The 23,191-nt window shown below is 29.5% G+C and overlaps 1 protein-coding gene across 4 annotated transcripts in view; it reads left to right on the top strand.

The window, feature by feature from the left end:
* Eogt (EGF-domain O-GlcNAc transferase) overlaps positions 1 to 22,272 on the top strand; it is a 50,580-nt gene extending 28,308 nt beyond the window's left edge. For 2 of the 4 annotated variants that reach the window (XM_075358210.1, XM_075358211.1), the window contains exons 7-11: positions 1,138 to 1,412; positions 3,742 to 3,942; positions 8,288 to 8,421; positions 18,962 to 19,064; positions 21,525 to 22,272. In XM_075358210.1, coding sequence (XP_075214325.1) covers positions 1,138 to 1,412; positions 3,742 to 3,942; positions 8,288 to 8,421; positions 18,962 to 19,064; positions 21,525 to 21,683 — 872 coding nt within the window. In that variant the 3' untranslated portion in view covers positions 21,684 to 22,272. Of the gene's footprint in view, positions 1 to 1,137; positions 1,413 to 3,741; positions 3,943 to 8,287; positions 8,422 to 14,837; positions 14,952 to 18,961; positions 19,065 to 21,524 lie in introns of those variants that run through there. The other 2 variants (XR_012755392.1, XM_075358212.1) reach the window with 2 other exon arrangements.
* Positions 22,273 to 23,191: the final 919 nt, after the last annotated feature.

The raw sequence follows: 23,191 nt of genomic DNA, 5'->3' as shown, positions 1-23,191 counted from the left end.
GTTCTATGACAATCAACATCAAACATGATGGCATCATGCACTTTTTGAATGTTTTTATTTGTTCTGGACTTTGTGGGACAATCAAAATGGAGTTCACTTACAAGTGACATTTGGCCATTTCTGATAACTTCTTGCCTGGCTTAAAGCTTCCTTCCCGTAAGCTGCTCAAAGCATTGAAATCGTTTCTGCCACTGTTTTCTTTAATAGGAAACAGAATTTGATGTTGGTGTGAAAGATTACAAAATTGTCGATAACATTGGGAGTGACTTAAAAAAATAATCACTCTGTCTGCTGCGATGGTTTCTCATGAATACTACCTGGCCAACTGAGCAGGAAGTGTGTCTAGTAAATGAATCTAGCGGGAGATGGCAGCACTGCCAACCCGCTTGCCTACAGAAAAATTCTCTTTTTTTTGGTACCCTCTCATATACAGAAACATGAAGCAATAATGTTAGAAAACTATTGTAAATTGCTGAAGTAGCTTGGGAGGTTAATTCAAAATAAAAGTCAATTCACAGGTTTTTGCGTATGGTTTTGTTCTACTTGTGACAATATGTTAAAATGTGTTACTTGTGACAATGTGTTAAAATGCTCCTGTATTCCAAAATAAAAGAAATTAAAAATAAACTTTCACTGTAAGTAATAATAATGATACTTAAGCTTCTGTGCTAAACATTACTAATTCAAAATATTTTTATACAGTTTTAAAAAATCCTTTAAAATGTAAGGTCTTAAAGAGTATTTAATAAAATAAAACTTAAAGATTATGTGATTATTAAACTTAAACGATTATGTGCAGATATCCTGTGTGATTTAATGAGTTACTGAATCCTGGTAAAACTGCATGGTTTCACAATATGTACCTGCAATATGTTGCAGTAGTTTTCCTTGAAAACAAAAGTTTGTAAAGTCAGTGATTGATTATAAACAATGCCATGTCTAATAATAATAATGAACAAGTTGCTTTAGGCCACAAAAATTTAAAAAGGTTTTATATTATACTGTTGTAATTTATAAGTAATCATTGGCAGTCAATGCCACTTGAGGAAAAACAGAAAAAAATGTTAACTAAATTTATTTTTTGTAACATTAAGTATAAACTTTATTGTGTTATAATATGGTTTATTTTGTTTGCAGCAGTAAACATGTACCATCATTTTTGCGATTTTTTGAATTTGTACATGTCACAACATTTAAATCTTTCTCAACCTGATGGATTTACAACTGATATTCATATTTTGATATGGGAGAGTTATACGTATATGTCAAATTTTGCTTCAACGTTTGAAGCTTTTACCAATAATGTTATTTGGGATTTAAAAACATTCAGAGGAAAAACTGTTTGTTTCCGTAATTTAATATTTCCTCTATTACCACGAATGATATTTGGATTATATTATAATACTCCAATTGTAAGTATGGGATTTTAATTTAACTTAATTTTTAGTTCTTTGCTTATATTTTTTTTTGACCGAGGTATTCTTTTTAATGTAGATATAGATTCTTGATAACCTACCATATCAGAATGTCATCTAATTCAGATGTATAATTCTTTTTTGTTACAGTAGTTTTGTGAGTTGCATCTTTTTTTATACAGTACTGCATCAAGTGTTTTTTTTTTTTTAACATTAATGACTTTATGTTACTTTTCTCACTTACCACTGTATTTTTAGTTTCTAATTAATAAAAGATTCTAGTTTAAGTAATCCATGGATTAACAACTTTCATTCTTGTCTGGCAAGGGATATGGCTGTTCTAAATATATATCAGGATACTTATGGATTTTCAGCTTTCTGTGGCCAGGAGTAGGCAAGATAGACCCAATTTGTGCAAAGGGTTTATGAGGGGTGTTGAATAAGACTATGCAAAGTCAATATAAGTTATAATCAGATACCATCTGAATTTACCAAGTTTTGTGATTTGTGAATAATGGCTGAAACAGTTTTATATGATATAATATTTTTGAAAAGTAAAATTGTATAGTGAACTAAAGCCAAGCTGCATAATTAGTAAGGCAAGTCAATCTCTTGGATTAGAACAAGTGGTGTGGCTATTTTTAGAGTGGTCATATGAGACAAGACACTGAATATTCTGGATAGCCTGTTGAGGTTATAACTTTAGAAAATATTGGGAAAAAAATCTATGATATGGTGATGGAGGGTAGAAGATTAAAAGTGCATGGAATCACTAAGATGATGTGTCTCAAATGAACAATTGTATTTGACATGAATCTATATTATATATTATGTGTGTGCTTGTGGAAACTGTTTGCAAGATAGGTGGTTAGTTTTCTCAAAATTGATCAAAAACTTTAACAAGTAAACATTCCTAAGTATGGTTTGCAGCTGTTTTAATGTAATGAAGAGAAACTTTTATGCTGTTTTATAATTTTCATCAAGACAATACACCAGCTCAGTCTTTTGTAATTGTGACTACAAAATTGTTTGAATCATGGTATGAAATTCTTCTGCATTCCCTTACTTGCCATATTTAACAACTTTGGACTGTTATCTTTTTACAATCAAAGAAATGGCTTGCTGAAAAGAAATTTGCCAAATTATGAGTTTATTACCAAAACAAATACTTATTTTGAAGACTGATAATTCATACTAAAAGAAGGATGAGATCAAAAAACGTGAGTATTATTAGATTAAGTGTATGAACTTGAAAGGGGATTATGTTGAAAAATAAAAATGTTTTTCCCAAAAAGTTGTGTTTTCTTTATTTTTGCTCAGGCTTATCAAAAAACTCTCATTGCAATTAAATGCTCATGTCAGATGTTGCTAGAAAATGTATAATATTATGAAACATGTATCAACTAAATAGTTTTCTTAATTTTGTTTCATCTATTCCCTGAATGACATTCCAGGAATTGGTAATGTTGTCTTTGCTGCTCCAGTGTGTATGATTTGCTCTTGAATTCTTATTGACATTGTCTTTTAAGTACCTCTATAAAAAAAGATGATTAGTAAGATCAATTGAAATTTAGTGATCATATTTCTATAAAAATAATTTTTTTTAACCAAAAAATTATATAGCATTTGCATAAAGCAAACAGTGCCACTAGCTCTACTCTTCTGCTAGAACCAACATATAATTAAATAAATAAAATAGCATTTTCTTGCCCAAAATTTACAATAATAGAAAAATTTTTAAACCTAAGACATTCTATGATTTTTTGTCAAAATTATTTCATTACAACTTATATTTAAGCTGAAAAAATAAATTGTCACGGAATGAAGGAGGAAGATATAAAGTTTTTATGCAATTGGAGACTTTTATCGTTAAACTTTTATTTTATCCACTTTATCTTTATCTTTCTTCTATTTGTTAAAAAATTTAGGTTATGTTTATAAATGGCGTGAGTGGTAGTGTCTCGGCCTTTCATCCAGAGGTCCTGGGTTAGAATCTCAGTCAGGCATGGCATTTTTCTTAAGCTACAAAATTTCATTTCCATATCCCACACACAAGCTACTAGCTTCCAAGCTTGTGCGGTGATATAATCAAGCAAAAAATAAAATTAATCTAGGGTTACAATTTCTAGTAGCAAACAAATCGTTTGGATAGAGACTGAAATTTTGTGTAAACCACTGCTTAAGATATATTGTTCCTGGAAATAAAACTCTTGTTTCATATCAGTACTTCTGGTGTATTTAATTTTGATTTATGAAAAGGTAAGAACTTTATTATTCATCATACATTCAACAAATTTAGTTACTCTTTTTATTTGTCTTGTTACAGATTTGGGGCTGTGAAAAAAGTGGTTTATTCCATGCTTTTTCGAAACACATATTACATCGATTAAAAATTCCAGATTTACCCAGAAAAAGCTCAAAAATTCATATTACACTACTTTCTAGAAATACTGATTACAGAAATATAATGAATGAAGATGAACTAATTGAGGGTTTAAAAAATAATTCTAATTACTATGTGAGAAGGGTTAGTATATTTATTTTCAAAAAATACACAAGCATGTGACATTTTAATTTTAATAAAATTTCTTGATAATATTTTATTGTAGGATGGATGGCAAGAAGTAAAAGTTAAAAAAAGAAAATGCCCAAAAACTGTTTTTTTCCAATCTAGGATGATTTAGTCGTCCATTATCAAAGTCTCTTTGAAGGGAATATTTTGGCCTTTGCAGTTTTCCCAGCACTTTTTCATATGTTCCAAACTTTGTGCTCTTTCTGGTATTGAAAAATGTGAGTTTTTTCTTGTGAGTGTGAAGCGAGGATTTTTGTCCTAAATTTTTTTTCATTTAATTTATCTTGTGTGTGGTATCTTCTAGTGTAAGGCCAATTTCTTTAAGATTTTATCTTGTTTCTCTGATCCATCTGCTTTCTGTCTTTGTGTTTTTCAAGTCAAGATTGTACTGTACCAGCTGATTTAGAAGTTGTGGATCTGCATCTTTATGATTTATTCAAAGATTATTCTTCAAGAATAATCTCTTCTTACGCATGGCAGCAGTGATGGGTTCTAACTTTTTGTACAAGACTTTGTTGGGCATGATCACCACTAACCCATCTTTCTGGTACTTTTTGTTGATGCAGGTTCTTCCAATTCTTCTCTCGATTTTCTGGAATTTGTTGGTCATGGATTATTCATTTAGGTGGAAGAGTATTTTTGCTGCATATATGGCTTCAGATTTTATAACTATTGCAGTATCTTATTTTTGCATTTATAGATAGACATTTTTTATTATAGGTGTACCAAATTAACTTTTGTGCTATATAAGGTTTGTGGTTTAAGATTTTTGTAGTTTATTTTTCTTTGGATTGAAGTTTTTTCATTTAGGTTGTTATTATTATTTCTCCGAGGTATTTAAATCGAGTTGCTATTTTGACTTTATTACCGTTTATGTTTACATCTTTTAACTGAGTTGGTTTTTGGGACATAATTTCTGTCTTTTCAAATGATATATTGTGAGGCCAATTTTATTTACAATGTTTTGAAGTTCTAATATCTGTGTTTTAGCTTCGTCGATGTCATTTACTAAGCAATGTCAAGACATCAGCAAAACCAATTTGATTTTTTAGCCTATTTTTATTTTTGGGAGCATTTTTTGAGCCATTCCCTCATTGACATTTCCAGAGTGCAGTTGAATAGTAACAGTGATAGTTGCTTTGGTGTAGTCCTGTTTTGATCTCAAATGATTCTGAGAATTTATCTATGAATTTCACTTTTGACTTAGTGTTTGTGAAGGTCAGTTTTATCATGTTTATTTATTTAGGATGTACTCCAAGGTGTCTTAGAATTTTTAGTAGGGATTCTCTGTGGATGCAATGTAGACTTCAAGAAAGCATACAGCTTTCTTGTATGCTTTCAAGAAAGGATACAGCTTTCTTGAAGTCTACAAACATTTTCACCATGTCGCTTTGTTTCTTTCTGTTGTAATCCATTACTAGCTTAAGACTCATGATTTGGTCTCAAGAGTTCCTCCAGGATCTGAAACCAACCTGGTATTCTCCTAATTCTTTCTCAAGTTGTAAAAAAAACAACACTTAAATCAATAGAAGAAGAATTCAACAAAATGCAGTTGAGAGACTGCTACAAAACCCTCAAAAAACAATCCCAAAAATACAAATTGCCAACCCTACTAATGAAGGTGGTTTCATTTCTCTGTTTTACTAGATCTTGGAAGGATGTTTCTGATTTGGGATTCATCTAGCCCAAAGATAAAAATAATAGCCATGCTTGATGTCTCTTCTCCACTGTTTCATCGCATCCGCTGTTCCACCACTGATGCTCTTTTTTTATGGGATCTTATTGGGGCCAATTCTTCTGTCATTTGTTTAAGGTTGTTGACTAGGTCCTCAGGTTTATCCATGATTTTTTTTTTGTAATCTTCATTCTTGATCAGTTGGGTAGGGTCTATTTTAATTTTAGTTTTAGGGGTTTTGTTTTGTTGCTTCCTTTGGGGAGAAAAGAAAGAACTGTTTATTAAACATAAAAATCTATAACTATGCCATAATTTGTTGTTTTATTCTCTTGCTTTTCCCTGTAACTAAATTGATTGTTATAAGCTAGTTCAGAATATTGCTGTATGATATGTAACTCTAATATAACAATTGAATTTGAATAATTTAGTGAGCTGGTTTTGAAACTAACTATTTTATTATTAATTTCATAAAATTGCTTCAGAAAATAGAAAGAAATAGTATAAAACTGTTGGGAAATGTTATTAGAAATTTTTCCTGCCACTCAAAAGAAGAAAAATATGAAACAGAAAATGATAAATTAAAGATTCTAGTCTATTAGCACAGATTAGTCATTTTAATCAGTTAAAAGATAGTCTTGAAGAACCAGTTTGTGTTAAATATACAAACTATTGTGATGCATAGAATGGATATCAATACTAACAAACTAGTTATTCAATTCAGGAACTGCTAGATGGATTATAAACGGAAAATAAGTAAGTGGTTAAAATCTCAACATCAAAAGTTTTGTAAAAATGTGTTATAATTTAATTTAATCAAGTCATATTTTACAAAAAAAAATTATGAAAAAAAGAATTGAAATCATGTAACTAATTAAAAAATAGTACTTATGTAATTTTACTGGTGATTAAGATAAGAAAATAAAAAAAAACATTTTTGTTGCAAATTTAAAATATTGTCACCCCCAAAAACCCAGTATTTAAAATATTGTTGGTTTCGTTAAATAAATTTATGTGTTTTTTTTTTAAATTGTGGTTATAAAAAAAGACTAAAATACAATAAAGTATACTTTTTATTGTCAATGTTGAGTTGATAATAATGTTTATATTGTTTATAAATGTTTATATTTATGAGTATACAATCTTTGCTAAAAAGAATAGATATTTATTCTATAAAAACAGAAAACAAAACTGTCTTCATGATACTCAATACAATAGTGTTCAGCTTATGAGAAAGGGTCTTATTATTCTTCCACTACCAGTTTTAATAAATTCTAAACCACTTAAAAATTTTCTATTGATAAAAAATACAAATAAATGATTTTCTTTTACAGAAATTATTCTGTTGATGAATTTTAAATAAAATGTTTTATATAAAACGGTAATAGAATACATGAATTTTTTGCTTCCCATTCAACGTATATACAGGTTATGCATGAAGAATGTAATAAACTTTCAGGACATGTTCTACTGATGAAAATAAAAAAGATGTGAACTCTCTTCTTTATCTAATTAAAATCTGCCACATTTTGATAGGTTTTGTTTTTAATAAATTTTGAAATTCTCAAAAATCAAATTCTCTACAAGTTTTGCTTAAAACTTTTGTGTTTATTACCCATTTAACAAAGCTATTTTTCACCAAATATGAGATAGTGTGTTTTCTAACCCCATTATTTTATTTTTTATTCCATATTTCTAAAAAAAAAAACTGTTAAAAGTACAGTTGTAGGACCTACTGTTTTTCAGACCAGATTTCATATAAAGCTAATAAATGTACTCCGTAATTTTGGTCCTAAGAATTACAGTCTGGCTTAATTTTACTGAAGGCGCAGAAATCAGGGCAAAATCTTTTGCCAGCCGATATTCACTAATGAAGCATTTCCAGTCCATGGAATACATCTACCCATGGAAGCCCCATTCCGGACTTGATCTAGACTTGATAATGTACTTATGTGCCAGTCAGAATAAAAGATTTAACTTTTTCTTAGTAGCCGACACTTGAAAGCATAACATAGTTAACCTAGTTAGTCTTGAATTAACAGGTATCGTCTGTTTATCTGAAAAGCACATGTAGAAAATCTTTACTTTTTTCTGTTGGTTGCTAAAGTACCAGGATAACCACCTCCCAGATGCAACTAGGTAAAATTGCAGATCAGTGATGTAAATAAAGACACTAGCATACAGATACTTTTCAATATTGCCTTCAGACAATGTAAAATTTCAAATCATTTCTAGTGCCTCAAAAAGAGACAGTGCATAATTTTTAAATGTGAATGAGAAACCACTAAGGATAAATGCGGTCTGTACTTATTGATGGCCTGAGTAATGCTGACACATCTCATGGCATCCAAGATATCATCATCCTACCCCTTCATCCAATTTTATTGGGTCAGACTATAAATTGTGAACCTCCACTTAACTCTACCTTTACATCAGTTATCTTTTTCTGGTCTTTGTTAACATAATTTATCCATATTGTTCTTAGTATTCCTTTAAGTTTTTCCTTATATTTTATATTCCTATTAGTATGCAGCCAACATATTAATAAATAATATGGTAATCATTTTATATGAAGAATGTCTTATTACAAAGTTTACAGTCATGGAATAATTTGTTTTTTTTTTTTAGGTTACTTATAATAGGAATATGCATTTTAAAAAGCAACTAGAAATAACTCATAATACAGATATACTTATTGGTATGCATGGTGCTGGGCTTACTCATCTATTATTCTTGCCAGATTGGGGTGTCGTATTTGAACTGTAAGTTAATATTTATTATCATAAAATGATTTAATGAATTAAATGTATCATGAAAACTATTTAACATTTTGTTTTATAAAACTAAAATTTAATTAAATACACAGTCTGTATAAAAATTTCTAGGGCTAAGACTGTAAAAACAAAAAAAAATTTCAGAAAAAATATTTTTATTTATTAACACGTTCGCTATGGCAGATAAAATAGGGAACTTAACCATCTTGCTGTACAGGCCACTATGATGCCATGTAATAATTACCTACTATGTGTTACAGCATATATTGTGGCCCGTCCTGAGGTTATGTACTGTGTGTGTAGTTTTTATATGCATTTACTCTATATGCTGGACTGTTTGACCCTGGATTTTTGTTTGGTATACATTTGTGCCGTACTGCATATCACATTTTTTTTAATCTCTGTGACAATTTTATTTCTTTTTCATATATTTTTATCACTAGTTCAATAAATTATTCATAGTATTGCTTAATCTTATAAATGCTGTTTGTATTTATAATTAAATTAATTATATTACGTATTCTAATCCATTACTCACTGTTTTGGTTTGTCATCTTATTATTCCTAAACGAAATATATGTTAAAATGTTTTTTGTTAAAAAAAAACATCCATTATATATTTTAATAATATAAACACTGGATGAAAAAAAAAACATTGGACGAAACATTACCAGATATTTGGGTTTGAATCGCTTTACATAAAATATTTATGCACTTGATTATAGACATCATCCAAATTATTAAATAATAAATTGATTTATTTTTGACTTAATTACTCTTTTTCAACATAATATTATGTTGTGAAGATGTCATTGTTAAAAAGCTTTTTTAAATTCATAAATATCAAATGCTATTTTATCATTTATATAGTCTGAAATTCTTAATTTTATTTTTCATTTTTATTAAATTAATTCTATAAATTAATTATGTACCATTATAAATTACAATAAAAAATTTTTTTATAGAAAATTTGTCATATTTTAATAAAAGAAATGATGTTTGCATAGAACAATCAAAATTACACCTAACAATTATTATGAACAGATGTTAAATAAGAATATGTATAAAAGAACTGTTTCAACTAGAGTTAGTTCACTTCACATGTTTTCCAAGAACTATCATAGACTATAAAATCATTTAAAAAAATATTTTTAGTTATAAAGAGAAGTAAAATATATGTTACATATGGCACATGTGCCGTAATGCACAGTCATCAAGTATAGTACGACAACAATGAGGCTCAAAAAGTTAAGTTAACACAAACATTAAGTTAAGAAACTTACCGTTCAGTACTGTACTGGAATTACGCAAACGACAACAAGCACAGAGCAACTCCGTATTACGTTACATATATGCGCCGTACCGCAGGGAATGTGTTAAGCTTCTAGGTAGTCTACCTTCAACATTACAATGTTTGGATCAGTTGTAAAGATTATCAAAAATCCTATAGAGAAGTTTTATTTTGAAATCGGCTTTAGGATACTTGTAGTACTGTCTTCTATGGCATTATCGACTGGTACCACTACCCCTTTATAGACACCTTGACTTTAGGAAATTGAAAATAATCCACAGGGGTTATATCTGGCAAGTATGGAAGGTTGTCCAGCACTGTCATCTGTAGTTTGGCTAAAAATTGCTATACAGTAATGGCTGTGTGAATTTGTGCATTATTATGAAACGGGAACCAATACTTGGTTTTATGAAAATGTGATGGTACACCATGAATTCAGTCCAATAAACATTATGGACATCTTGTGGTAGATAACGGCACAGAAATCTTTGCTGATTAAAATCCATGAGGATAATGTGCCTTTACTATAGAAAACATGGTTTTCAATTGGACCTGCTCAGGTGAATTTTTTGTTGCCTGGTCTTTCCAGGACTGGTTCACTTGGCCTTTTGACATCTTGTCTTTGGTTTGTACTCCACAATCATGACTCATCCCCAGTTATGAACTTTTTTAAGATATTTTTGTCATGATCCACTGTTCAATTAAACCTTGAGCTGTGGCTGTCCATTGCTGCTTCTGCTTTGTTGTCAATGAACGTAGCACAAAGTTTCTTTTTCTTTAACATTTTACAAATTATCATGGGTACCAGGCCATTACTAATGATTGTTCATTAATTTGCACATGCATTCAACACTTTCCACCAGTATAGCTAGTTACTAGTCTCCTCCTCTCAGAGTCTTCTAATGACATTCAACCAATATGAAAACAAGCAAATCACTTGAACACATGTGAATGAGACAGCTTCTTCTTCATCATCATATCATGTACTTGTTTTATTATTTTAAATGTTTATGTAGCCACATTTTCCAAGCAAAAGACTAAATTTGTGTTCATACATTTTTCCATTTTTTAAAAAAAATCCTACAATAGGCACAAAAATACTTTCACAAACATATATGTACAATATGAACCACTAGCCTACTATTGTTCGCAAGCTTCTCTTGGCAAATGACAATCTTGTCCATGTCATTGTGCCACTTGTTTCAGTTTTGTAGCCTTAGTCAAATGCTTTATTCGCTGTGTAAATAAAATCAATTAAAAATAGAAAGTCGTTTATAAATAATAATTTCAGTTACTTTTAAAACAATAATAACTGGTTTTAAGTAGTATCTGAAATCAGATAAATCTGCTGTCATTTGGTTCAATATCTCCAGAAAATTAAAAAAAAGTTATTTCCTGGAATTAAATAAATTTGGAAACAAGAAAATTCTCAAAATATATTAAAAAAAATAGTTGTATATTGTCTAAAACTGAATGAACATTTCAGTTGTTAAACAGTCATCATCAGTAAATACTGAAGAAGTACAAAGTGCTACTCAAAATATTATACGAAACACTGTTGTGTTGATTAGTTGGAGATTGAATAAGTAGACGAATCCATATTGAGTTTATGTAGCATTTATTCATTTGTAGAATACACTTTTGATTAGATATATCTGGTAGTCTTGTTGTAGTTTGATTTCAGTTTAGTAATAACACATTGATTATTAATAATACAGAGTACTTGAAGTATATTGAATCTTAATTAACGTAAACGAATGATTGAATAACTAAATGCATTGTATGTTACTGTCCCACTACACCATCTTGCAACGTGTATCCACACCCCGAGTAACAACGGAAGTGTACGCGTCTGGTCAGCCCTAGCGGCATGAAATGTAACTACAACAACAAGCTACCATTACAATATTTGAATAAGAAAACATGATATTAAAACTTAACATAACTGCCCGCCAAAATCGGCAGATTTTGAATATAAACGATTGAGTAATACATAAATAATTAAGTTATAAGAAAATTCATAGTATAGTGTAATACAAATATGATAGAATTTTTGAACATAATGCATCCTTGACAAATAATACAATATTAGGTAATATCATATAACAGTTAATGAGATATACATAAGTAATAAAATGAATACATATAAAAATAAAAAGCATTGAATAAAGACCATTAAGATTTAATTAATTATCTGATAAAGGTAGCAGACACAATTTTTGTATTGGTCTACGAAATACACCATTTGATGTACGAATGTCAACAACTCTAACTAAATTATCAGAACCCATGAAGGCATGAGTAACAATTCCAGATTTCCAAAATAATGGAGAAGTATTGTCATCACAAATTAAAACTAAATCCCTTCACAAAGATTTCTATTAGGAAAACACCATTTATTGCGTTGTTGCAGTTGATGCAAGTAATCTTTAGACCATCTTTTCCAAATAACTTGAATAAATTTCTGCAATAATTGCCACTTACCTAAACGATTTTCTGGAATTTCAGAAAAGTCTGGGTCAGGAAATGAAGTAAGAGGAGAGCCGATTAAGAAATGGCCAGGAGTAAGCGGTTCAGGATCTTTAGGATCATTAGAAATAGTGAAAAGTGGGCGAGAATTAAGACATGCTTCGATTTGAGTTAAAATTGTATAAAATTCCTCGAAGATAAGAATGGTTTGTCCAACGACTCGGCAAAGATGAAATTTAACACTCTTATCCCGCTTTCTCACAAGCCACCAAAGGATGGCGAAGAAGGGGGAATAAATGACCATTTGAAATATTGAGAATTTGAGAAAGATTGAATAGTCAAATTGAAGTCCTTTGATTCAAAGAATTGAAACAATTCATAAAGAGTGTTCCTAGCACAACGAAAGTTAGTAGTGTTATCTGAATAAATTTGATTACAAATACCTCTACGAGCAATAAATCGTCTTAAGGCAGCTATGAAGGATTTAGTTGTTAAATCTGAAACAAGTTCTAAATGAATAGCCTTAGTAATTAAGCAAATAAAAAGCGCAATATAGGCCTTTGAAAGAATTTTAGATTTCTGCCCGCCATGGCGAATCATAATAGGGCCACATAGTCAATAGCGCAACTAGAAAAGGCTCGAGGAGGAATAATTCTAGAAGAGGGTAATTGAACAAGTTGCTGAGATTGCTTATCAGCATTAAAACGAAAACATTTTAGGCATTTTCGAACTATAGAACGAATAGCTATTTTTGCATTCACAATCCAAAATCTTTGACGAAGAGAACTGTGAGTTAATTGGAGTCCAGCATGTAAAAGACGTAAATTTTTACTGTGGATGATTAACCTTGTTATGTTTGCATGAGGATGTAGTATTAATTGATGTTTTTTATCGAAAGGCAAATTAGAATGTTCCAGTCTACCTCCTACACGAAGCAAACCTTTATCATCTAAAAATGGATCTAGTAAACTGAGTTTACTTTGTTTCGAAGTGAAACTTAGGTTTTGAAGATCATTAATTTCAGACTGAAAATATGCTAACTAAGATTGATGAATGAAAAATTCAAGAGTGAATTCTAATTCATTTGAAGACAATGCATCAAATTTTCTATGGTTAATAGACTTATGCTTAATATTTTGAATGAATCTAAAACAATAAGTAAAAACACGAATTAGTTTAGACAGCGATGAATATTTCTCAGTATAATCAGTAATATTAGAGGTCAAGAGATATTTGAACAGTTTGACATTTTTCAACAAGGCATTGAGGATCAATATTTTTTTCAGTAGATTTAAAGTGATGATTAGTTGGCCAACAGGAAGAATCTTGTAAAAGCCAGCCTGAACCATGCCACCATAATACAAAATTTTTCCGGAAGATATCCCCGAGAGAGTATATCGGCAGGATTCGAAGGTGATTCAATATGATGCCACTTAGCATTAGAAGTCAACTGTTGAATTTCTGAAACTCGATTGGCTACAAACACCTGCCAATTGGTGGATTGACCATGATTCCAATGGAGTGCAATCATGGAATCAGAATATAGATGAATTTCATTGATTTTTTTCATTTAAAGCTAATGTAACTTGATTGAATAAACGTGATAAGAGCAAACAAGCTCAGAGTTCAAGTCTTGGAAGATTCATTTGTTTTAAAGGGGCAACTCATGATTTGGAACAATAAATTACATGAAACCTTATCATTACAGTAAGTAATTCTAACATAAATACAACATCCGAAACCCTTAAGAGATGCATTTGCAAATCCATGGAGTTGAAAGGATTTGATGCTACAATCAATGCTTAACTTTACACATCTGTCAACATTTATAGAACTAACTAAACTTAATTGATTGTATAAAATTTGCCACTGCGATAGTAAATTATCGGGTAAAGTATCATCCCAATTGCACTTGACTTGCCAAAGGCTTTGCATAAAATGTTTGCGTAAAAATATAATGGGTCCAATGAGACCTAATGGATCATAGATACCAGAAATAATTGACAAAATGTCTTTTAGTGAATATTTTAACTTCCTTTTGATTGACTTCATAAGTTAATTTATCTAAGTAATTATTCCATAATATACCTAAAGTATGTATGTTTTCATTTTTATTTAATGATACAGGTGTGTTTAATGGTATAGTATCATCAGTTGAGAAAACAATATTTTGACAGTTGGAGAAACACTTATGAAGGGGAAAGCCATACTGTTTTAATAAGTTACATATATCAGTTTTTAATTGCTTGATTTCATGTACACTATCAGCTCCTGTAATAAGGTCATGAACATAAAAACCATTTAATATGGCTCTGCAGGCATTAGGAAATTGATCGTTATTATTATTGGCAATTTGAACTAAACAACGAGTAGCTAAAAATGAGGTTGTACCACTAGTTGTACCATAGGTTACTGTTCTTAAGGCATAATGCTTTAAGTCTTGTTCAGGGTTTTCACACCACAGAATTCTTTGCAAATTACTGTCCTTTTGAGTAACTAGTATCTGTCTGTACATTTTTGTGATATCAGATGTGATAACATAATTATGGACTCTGAATCTTAAAATTATTGAAAATTAATAAATTAATAATTATAATAAATTAATTATAATAAATTATTGAAAATAATTATTGTTGAACCGTAGGTCCTATCATTAGTGTATCATTTAGAGAAAGACCATTGCTGGATTTGGCTGAGCCGTCAAACACAACTCTTAGTTTGGTTGTTAAGCTTGTTTCCTTGAAAACAGCGTGATGAGGTAGGCAAAAAACTTCTGATATCAATAAATCCTTTGAATTAAGTTCCAACATATGACCTAGATCTATATATTCATTAATAAAATTAGAGTATTCCTTCTTGAATAAATTTACGTTCTGAAGACAAAAATCTATTTTTGGCGTTATTAAGAGAATCACCAAGTTTGATGTTATCTGATTTACGAGGTAACGTAACTATAAATCTACCATCCTTGTTTCTAATTGTATTTTCTATGAAATTCCTTTCACATATTGAGTTATCATGAGAGGTTTGTTTGATAGGTTCTTCTACTTCCCAGGATTTTTCTTTCTGTGATGAAAGAAGTTTATTGTCATTACTAATGAAAAAAGAAGAAACGGAATTGTTGCGTGTAACATTTAAAGGAAGGTTTCCAGCTAATATATATCCTAGTCTTGTTTCTTGTATCAAGGGAAAATGCTGGTTACGTACAAATTTATTCGGCAGAATAAGGTTTAGGAAGTACTGTGCACCTAAAAGGACATCAATATTAGAAGAAATGTTAAAGTTTGAATCTGCAAGAAATAAGTTCTCAGGTAAATTGAGATGAGATGAATGAAATGATTCAGCAGGAAGATTGTCAGTTAGGTTCGGTAATACAGCACAAACAATGTCTAATGTGAAGTTTTCATAGCGAGAGTATAGTTTAACTGTGACACTGTAATTTTATTGACATAATGAGTTATTCTAGAAATTGGAAGATTATTTTTTGTTAAGGTTAGCCCAAGTTTATGAGCAAATTCCATTGTGCAAAAATTGGCTTGACTGCCTGAATCAAGCAACAGTCTACACGTCTGATAATTTCCATGTTTGTCCACAGTATTGCACACAGCAGTAGACAATAGAACATTTTTGTTTATTTGTAATTTTAATGCACAATAAGTATTATTTTCAGGCTTAGAGCTAGATTTATTAATTTCCTCTGTATGGATTAAGGAATGATGCTTTTTGGAACATGTTTTACATACATGCTTATTCATACAATTATTAACATAGTGGTGACCTGTTCAAAAACAATTAAAACAACACTTATTCTGGACTAAAAATTCCTTGCGTTTATCTACTGTTAAATCAAAAAACTTTTTACATGTATATAAATAATGATCGGATTTACACATAGTACATTGAATAATTTTTGAATTTGCATGGTAACTAACTAAATTTCTTCTGTAATTTTTATTTGTATTGTTATATTTCCTTTGATCTTTAAAGGGTTTGTTAAATTCTTGTTTGTTAATAGAGTAGGTGTTATTTGATTGCGAATTATACTCAAGTTTAGCTGTAACATTTTCAAGTATTTGTCTTCTATTGTTAAGAAACTCAACAAAATCTTTGAAATTAGGAAAGTTTTCATTAGAAAGTATTTTTGTCTAATTTTGATGCTAGTAATTGCATAACAATGAGCTCATAAGGATTTACAGGTAAATTCATTGCCTTCAATGAACTTACTATATATTCATTAATAAAATGAATTCTAAGAATTCATTTTATTAAAAAAATGATTAAATTATCTGCAGATTCTTTTTCAATGAAACCAATTTTTAAAATATTTCCAATAAGATGAACAGAGATGATGTATTTATAATCATATCTTTTTTTAAGAAGATTTAAAGCAACTGAATAGTTTTCCTTTGTAATTGGTAAGTTTTTGATGATATTAAGAGCTTCATCCTTCAAAGATGACTGTAAGTAGTATAATTTTTGAATATCAGAAAGGTCATTTCTAGAATGAATTAAGTCATTAAATGTATTAAAATAATGCTGTCATTCAAGTAAATTTCCACTAAAACATGGCAATTTAATTGGCTGTAAAAACTGCATTTGATTATTAATAATTGGTTTAATATCGGTAACGTCTGATTTATCAGGAGGTTTTATAGACATTTTATCTAACAAAGATTTTAATTTACATTCTATGTTGCATAGATTATCTTCACTTTGTATTCTGTCTTCAGATGTATCATAATCAATAGTTTCCAACTGAGACTGAATGTCATCATATTTAACTTGTAATTCTAATAAATTTCTTAATTTTATTTGTAAATAATATATTTCATTTTTTGCTGGGTTGAAATTATCAGCAAAGGTGTTTATTCGTGTGATTGATGCCTTAATTATACTACGTTTTTTAATAAGTTCCTGCTTATTAGTCTGCAAATGCAAAGTCTTACTATTGACTGATTCTTGTCAGTCATTTTGAATTTAATTATATTAAATTATATTAATGTAAACATTAATGATAATAAGAAATTAGACATAATAATAAGAAAGGTAAACAAATTAATTAATAAGATGAACAATGGGTTACGCATATGATGAATGTTAATACTCGTAGCTCCTTGTAGATTGTCGTATTCATAGATAGTTGAACTTGGCCGTGATATATTTGTATATCCAAAGTGACGTAATTGTGTGTGTTTAGTTAGAGTTTAGATGTGTTTAGGCGAACAAAGATAACTCATGGAAATTTCCGACACATCGATTCCAATAAAAAGTAACAAACAAAGAAAGAAACGTACAATTTGGAAATCATAGTTACATATCACTAAAATCACAGTTATATATCACTATTGCTTACACTTTTATAGTTAAATTTCACTGCGTATAATGTTTGTACGCATTACAGTTTTTGGAGTAGCTTGCATAACTATACGAATGAACGTCTGTACGACATAAGTCCATTTTGAAACTTAAACTTTAACATTGAATACGTCGTTTCGAATACGTTGCTGAAGTTCACTATCCGGTTTGGAGGACCAAAATATGTTTTGTGGATTAGTTGGAGATTGAATAAGTAGACGAATCCGTATTGAATTTATGTAGCATTTATTCATCTGTAGGATACACTTTTGATTAGATACATCTGGTAGTTTTGTATGTTGTAGTTTGATTTCAGTTTAGTAATAACACATTGATTATTAGTAATACAGAGTACTTGAAGTATATTGAATCTTAATTAATGTAAACAAATGATTGAATAACTAGATGCATTGTATGTTACCGTCTTACTTCACCATCTTGCAACGTGTGTCCACACCCCGAGTAACAACGGAAGTGTACGCGTCTGGTCAGCCGTAGCGGTGTGAAATGTAACTACGACAAGCTACCATTACAATATTTGAATAAGAAAACACTATATTAAAACTTAACAACACAATACATCTATTTCTTTCCTCATCTCCTTGCATAGCGCTTTGAAATAGTCAATATGTTCATAGCGTGATATGAAATAGACTGTAACTCTAATATCTATTACAATGAACATACAAAGATGAACAAAAGTTAAATAATTATGTATTGCAATAAAACATAATACATTATTTCACTTACTACTGCTCTGTTCTTGTTGGATGTGTTTAAAAAGGCACTGCAGTGTGTGTCCTTGATGACTGTTACAGCTACACTGCCACACTAAAATAGTTTGCTAGTAGCATTAGTGAGTTACAAGGGAATTCTAAATGCTCAGCACTTTTCAATTCATGGAATCTGTATGTTTTTTGTATAATAATATTTGTCTGTATCATTAGACAATATGATAACCTTTCTGTCAAATTCCCAATTTTTTTTTCAACTAGCACTTGTAAAATATAAAATCTAATAAACTCCTTTTCTATTTCAAATGCTTGGTGTTCTTCATTTTACTAACTTTTTTTTTAACCTCCGTGACCACCGTCAGGTATTACTTCAGAGGATGAGATGTATGACAATTTTTATAGCATGTGAAAATGCCATGCCTAACCGGGATTCGAACCCAGGACCTTCGAATGAAAGGCCAAGATGCTACCACTCATGCCATGGAGGCCAGCTCATTTTACTAACCTAGCTATTCTTGTTTTAACTCTACCTAGAAACATATTACAAATTAATCACAAATAAAAAATTTTTCTGGCCTTTGTAGTTTTACTTACCAAATAATAATATTAATTATTTAAAGTAGATGATGTTAAAATTATGTAATAATTTATATTATTTATTTATTTTTATGTATTTCAGTTATAATTGTGAAGATGAAAATTGTTATTTGGATTTAGCTCGTTTAAGAGGTGTCAAGTACATTACATGGCAAGATAAATCTAAATTGGAACAGCAGGATGAGGTAAATATTATAACATTTTTAAAATTATTACTACTAATAAAATTAGTTTTAAGTTAGTACAATTGTTTAATCGTTTTTTTTTATTGATCTGATTAATTTTAATTTCTATTATACGTGTATTATTTATGTCCTGGTTGTTAGTGTGCTTGTCAGATAGATGTAACTTTATTGATTGCTTGGATTGAATTGTGATTAATGATAAGAATTGTACTTTATTGCCAATAAATTGAAATTTCTAAGTGTTTTATTAGATGACAAGTTCTCCTGGGATTATCAAATTGATTTGGTGTGTTACAAAATCAAACAGTATTGTCTTTCTTTGAAGCACTTTAATAAGATGCTCAGCTTGCCTTATTTATTAAATATTTATTATGCATTTAAATAATTTCCATATAAAGTAATGAGTTTTTAAGGTAAAAAAATGAGCTGTTTGATCATTATCTGCGATTCATAAATATAAACTGTGTACGACATTTAGAAAACTGAATTTGTTAACTTATCTTTGGGTTTATATTTCTGAAGGTGCAGTCTTTGCTAAAGAGAGTAGTCACTTATTCTTAAAAAAATAACTGTTTACACCCTTTCCAAACAAGGAAATGGAATTATTTTTGCGTATAACTGAATATAGTTCTTTGGCTTAGGAGAAAGGACCTCGTTATGCTTCCATTGTCATTTTTAATAAATTATTGAACCATTTAAAAAATCTTCTCACCAATTTGTTTAAAATAAAATTAAAATATTTTCTTTTACTAAAACAATGTTAATAAAAAAAATAACTCCATCCTGCACCATTTGTTTTGACTTTTTTTTCACATCTTCCCTTAGCCACTTTAGGATAGCATGAATTCTGTTTTACCATTAATTATTTGATTAGTAGGTACAATACAATACCTCATACTACCTTTTCCAGAGCTAGTTAGTTACCCCCTGCAAAGGTAATTTCCAGGTCCCTTATGAAGATTTGCAGTTAAGTGAGGAAAAAATGAACTGACTGTTTTGAAAGTATAAGATACTGGGTGAGCAACTTAAATTCTAACTGAGCCAGCTTGAATTGCAGTTATTTGAGTGTCATCTTTAACATGGCTACTATTAATACTACTATTTATTGGTTAAGTGTGTTGTACTCTCCATTTTCAGTTGTAAATTGTCCATGCTTCAATGCAGTCAATATAGTTTCATTCTTTGAAGTTTTTTTCTAAAATTCCTTACTTATTGAGGAAAGAGTTGCCAAAATGAAGCTTAAGTCCATTCTAGATCCTTTCAAGAAATATCAAATATTTGTGAAAAAATTTTCAAATGCCAGTATCCGAGATAATAGTATACATGTTTGATTAAAAAATGGTATATTATGTATCAGTTTCAAACTATTAGGACTACAGAGGCCATAGCTGAAGAAGAATTTCTGCCAGTCAGAAAAATCTTTAAGTTATATAAAATTCACATTTTCCTGTAAGATTCTTCACGATTTAAATTTGAAACCATATATAACAAGTGTGTAACACTTATGAGAACAGACAAACTAAAATGTATTAACTGTTGCGACTGGCTTTTAAAAAAAAAAAAATTTCGATGGGCAGATAAATCCAGTGCTGTACTTCATGTCGTATTAGGCTCAGTTTCATTTATCTGAGCATGTTAATTCACACCACATTAGGTATTGGATGACTGAAAATCCTCTCAAGATGATTGAGCATCCACTTCTCAATGAGAAAATCAGTGTATGATGCACTGTTTTTGGTAATTATAAAATGGGGCTAATATTTTTTATCCCGACTGTTGATGCAGAAGTGTACCATACAATTTTCAAGAATTCTACGCTCGGTTAACAATTTTGAGAAAGAATACGACTTTTCTGAACAAGATAGAGCAATGTGTCGCACAACAAACGATTCACTAACATGCATTCATGCGGCTTTTAGAGAAGAATGAACTGTCAGCAGAGGATGATGGCCTCCTATGTTCTCCAGATTTGTTTAGTTGTGATTTTTTCCTTCGGGGTTATTTAAAGGATAGAATTTATAAATGAAATCCCCTCACTATTGATGAACTGAAGGTGAATATTTTTTATTGAGTATTCACCTTCAGTTCATTAATAGTGAGGTCACTATTTTATTTCATTTATAAAATCGATTGCATTGACAACAATGTTTTGCATCAGGTACAATTAATACAATCACTCAAGCAGAAAGTACATCACTGCACAGAGCAGTCACTTTGAACATTTTTTGTAAAAATATGGTAAATATGTTAACATTTGCTAATGTTAATACAGAATTTAATCTAATTTACGTTTTCATTTCATTAATAAAATGTTATGTGTCACAATTGTGTTTAGTCTGAAGCAGTTCAGAATATTTAAAACTTTAATATTCTTAGAAAGTGAGACATGTATTTTATATTTTTTGTATTTATGTATTTTTTTGTAGTTGTCTGTTCTTTAAAGCAATGTTTTTTCTCCAGGGAAAACATCCTGATGGTGGTGCGCATGCAAAATTTACAAATTATCGATTTGATGTTACTGAATTTTTAAGATTAGTTAAAATTGCAGAAAAACATGTAAGAAAACATAGGAAAATTATGTTAAATTCAGAAATAAAGCATGAACATGACGAACTGTGATTAATTTTAATTTTTATAAATATTTATTATTTTAACAAAAATCCAAAGAGGTAAAACCAGTTTATTAAAATAAGAAATAACAAATATAATATTATTTATATAATTATTTTATTGTTAAAAAAGGGTTGTTTTACAAAACTGACAAAAACAAACTGGGAAAAAACTATGGATTAGTTTTACTATTTAATAATTATATTTTTTGAAACATTTTGTATATTATACATAATGTGTATTATTATTATTTCAAACATACTTAATTAACTGGTGACAAGTAATTAATAATTTTTTGTATAAAACTATTGTATTATATTAAATGTAGATTTACTTTGATAGATTATTCAAGATTTTTAACCTGTGTGTGATGTATGAAAACATTATTTTTAATCCTGTTTATGTAAAATAAATAAAAATATTATTTATAATTAACTGAAGTACAAGTATATGTATATGTTTGCTTAAGTATGAATTGTATCATTTTATTATAAAAGGGAAAATAGAGTTATTAATCGCTGCATATACAATTGGTTATCCATAAATATGTATGTACTTATTAAATAAAGCACAATAAAACTGTGATTTGTAAACCAGCTATTAGACTTGATAATTATTTGTTAATGTTATGGGATCATGTTAGGGACCTGAACAGTTTTCTAAAAAAATTCAGGAAAATTTGTTTTAATAAGATACAGTACTTCTCATTTACACGACACTGTTATACTGCATAGATTGTATTCGTGAAAAGATTTATTTTTTATAAAAGAAATATGATTTCATTTATAGGAATGCTTTTTCTCATGACAAAATATACTTTGTTAGAATTTTGCCTGGTAGAGAGTAAAATATAGAAACAGAAGATGAATTATAAACTTTTATTCTGTTAATGGATTAAATTATGCGCTTAATGTATATCAAATAAAATATTAAAGATGTTCAGAAAATCCAGGACAAAGCTTAATCACTAAGAGAAGACAATAATAAAACAGCTAATATTTTATCAGTCCCAGAAGTACTTGTTAGAATAGAAATAACATTCAAGTGATTTGGAACAAAGGATAGAGTAAAGTTATTGGAAACTGTTACTACTTGATCAGTAAAGTCATAAAGAAACAATTTCAGGGCATGTTCTACAAGTGAAAGTAAAGAAAAAATTAACCTAAACATGGGTCCAGAAGTACTCCATTTCAAGTTGTAGGCTACAAAAAATTTCATTCTAATTCCTGTTCCAAGGGTAAAATTAAGTCATACTGAAATATGGGAATTTAAATTAAGGGGAAATTTTGATGGTTCCTTATGGTTTTTGATTTGAAAAATTGAATAAAATAGTTCCCACAACTTCATCTCCAATAATTTTTTATAAGATTATTGAAAATACAAAATGCAATTTTGTAGGCTTAATGTACAACTTCATTAAAATGCCAGTAAACAAATAACATTTTTAGAGAATTCTGAGATATGTATGTAGATTTTCAGATATCTCTACTGAAATACTGTTAACTATTTAACTAATA

Source organism: Lycorma delicatula, chromosome 2 (assembly GCF_047948215.1).
Source record: "Lycorma delicatula isolate Av1 chromosome 2, ASM4794821v1, whole genome shotgun sequence".
In the NCBI taxonomy this organism is placed as follows: Eukaryota; Metazoa; Arthropoda; class Insecta; order Hemiptera; family Fulgoridae; genus Lycorma; species Lycorma delicatula.
This window is presented reverse-complemented; position numbering and strand designations above follow the sequence as displayed.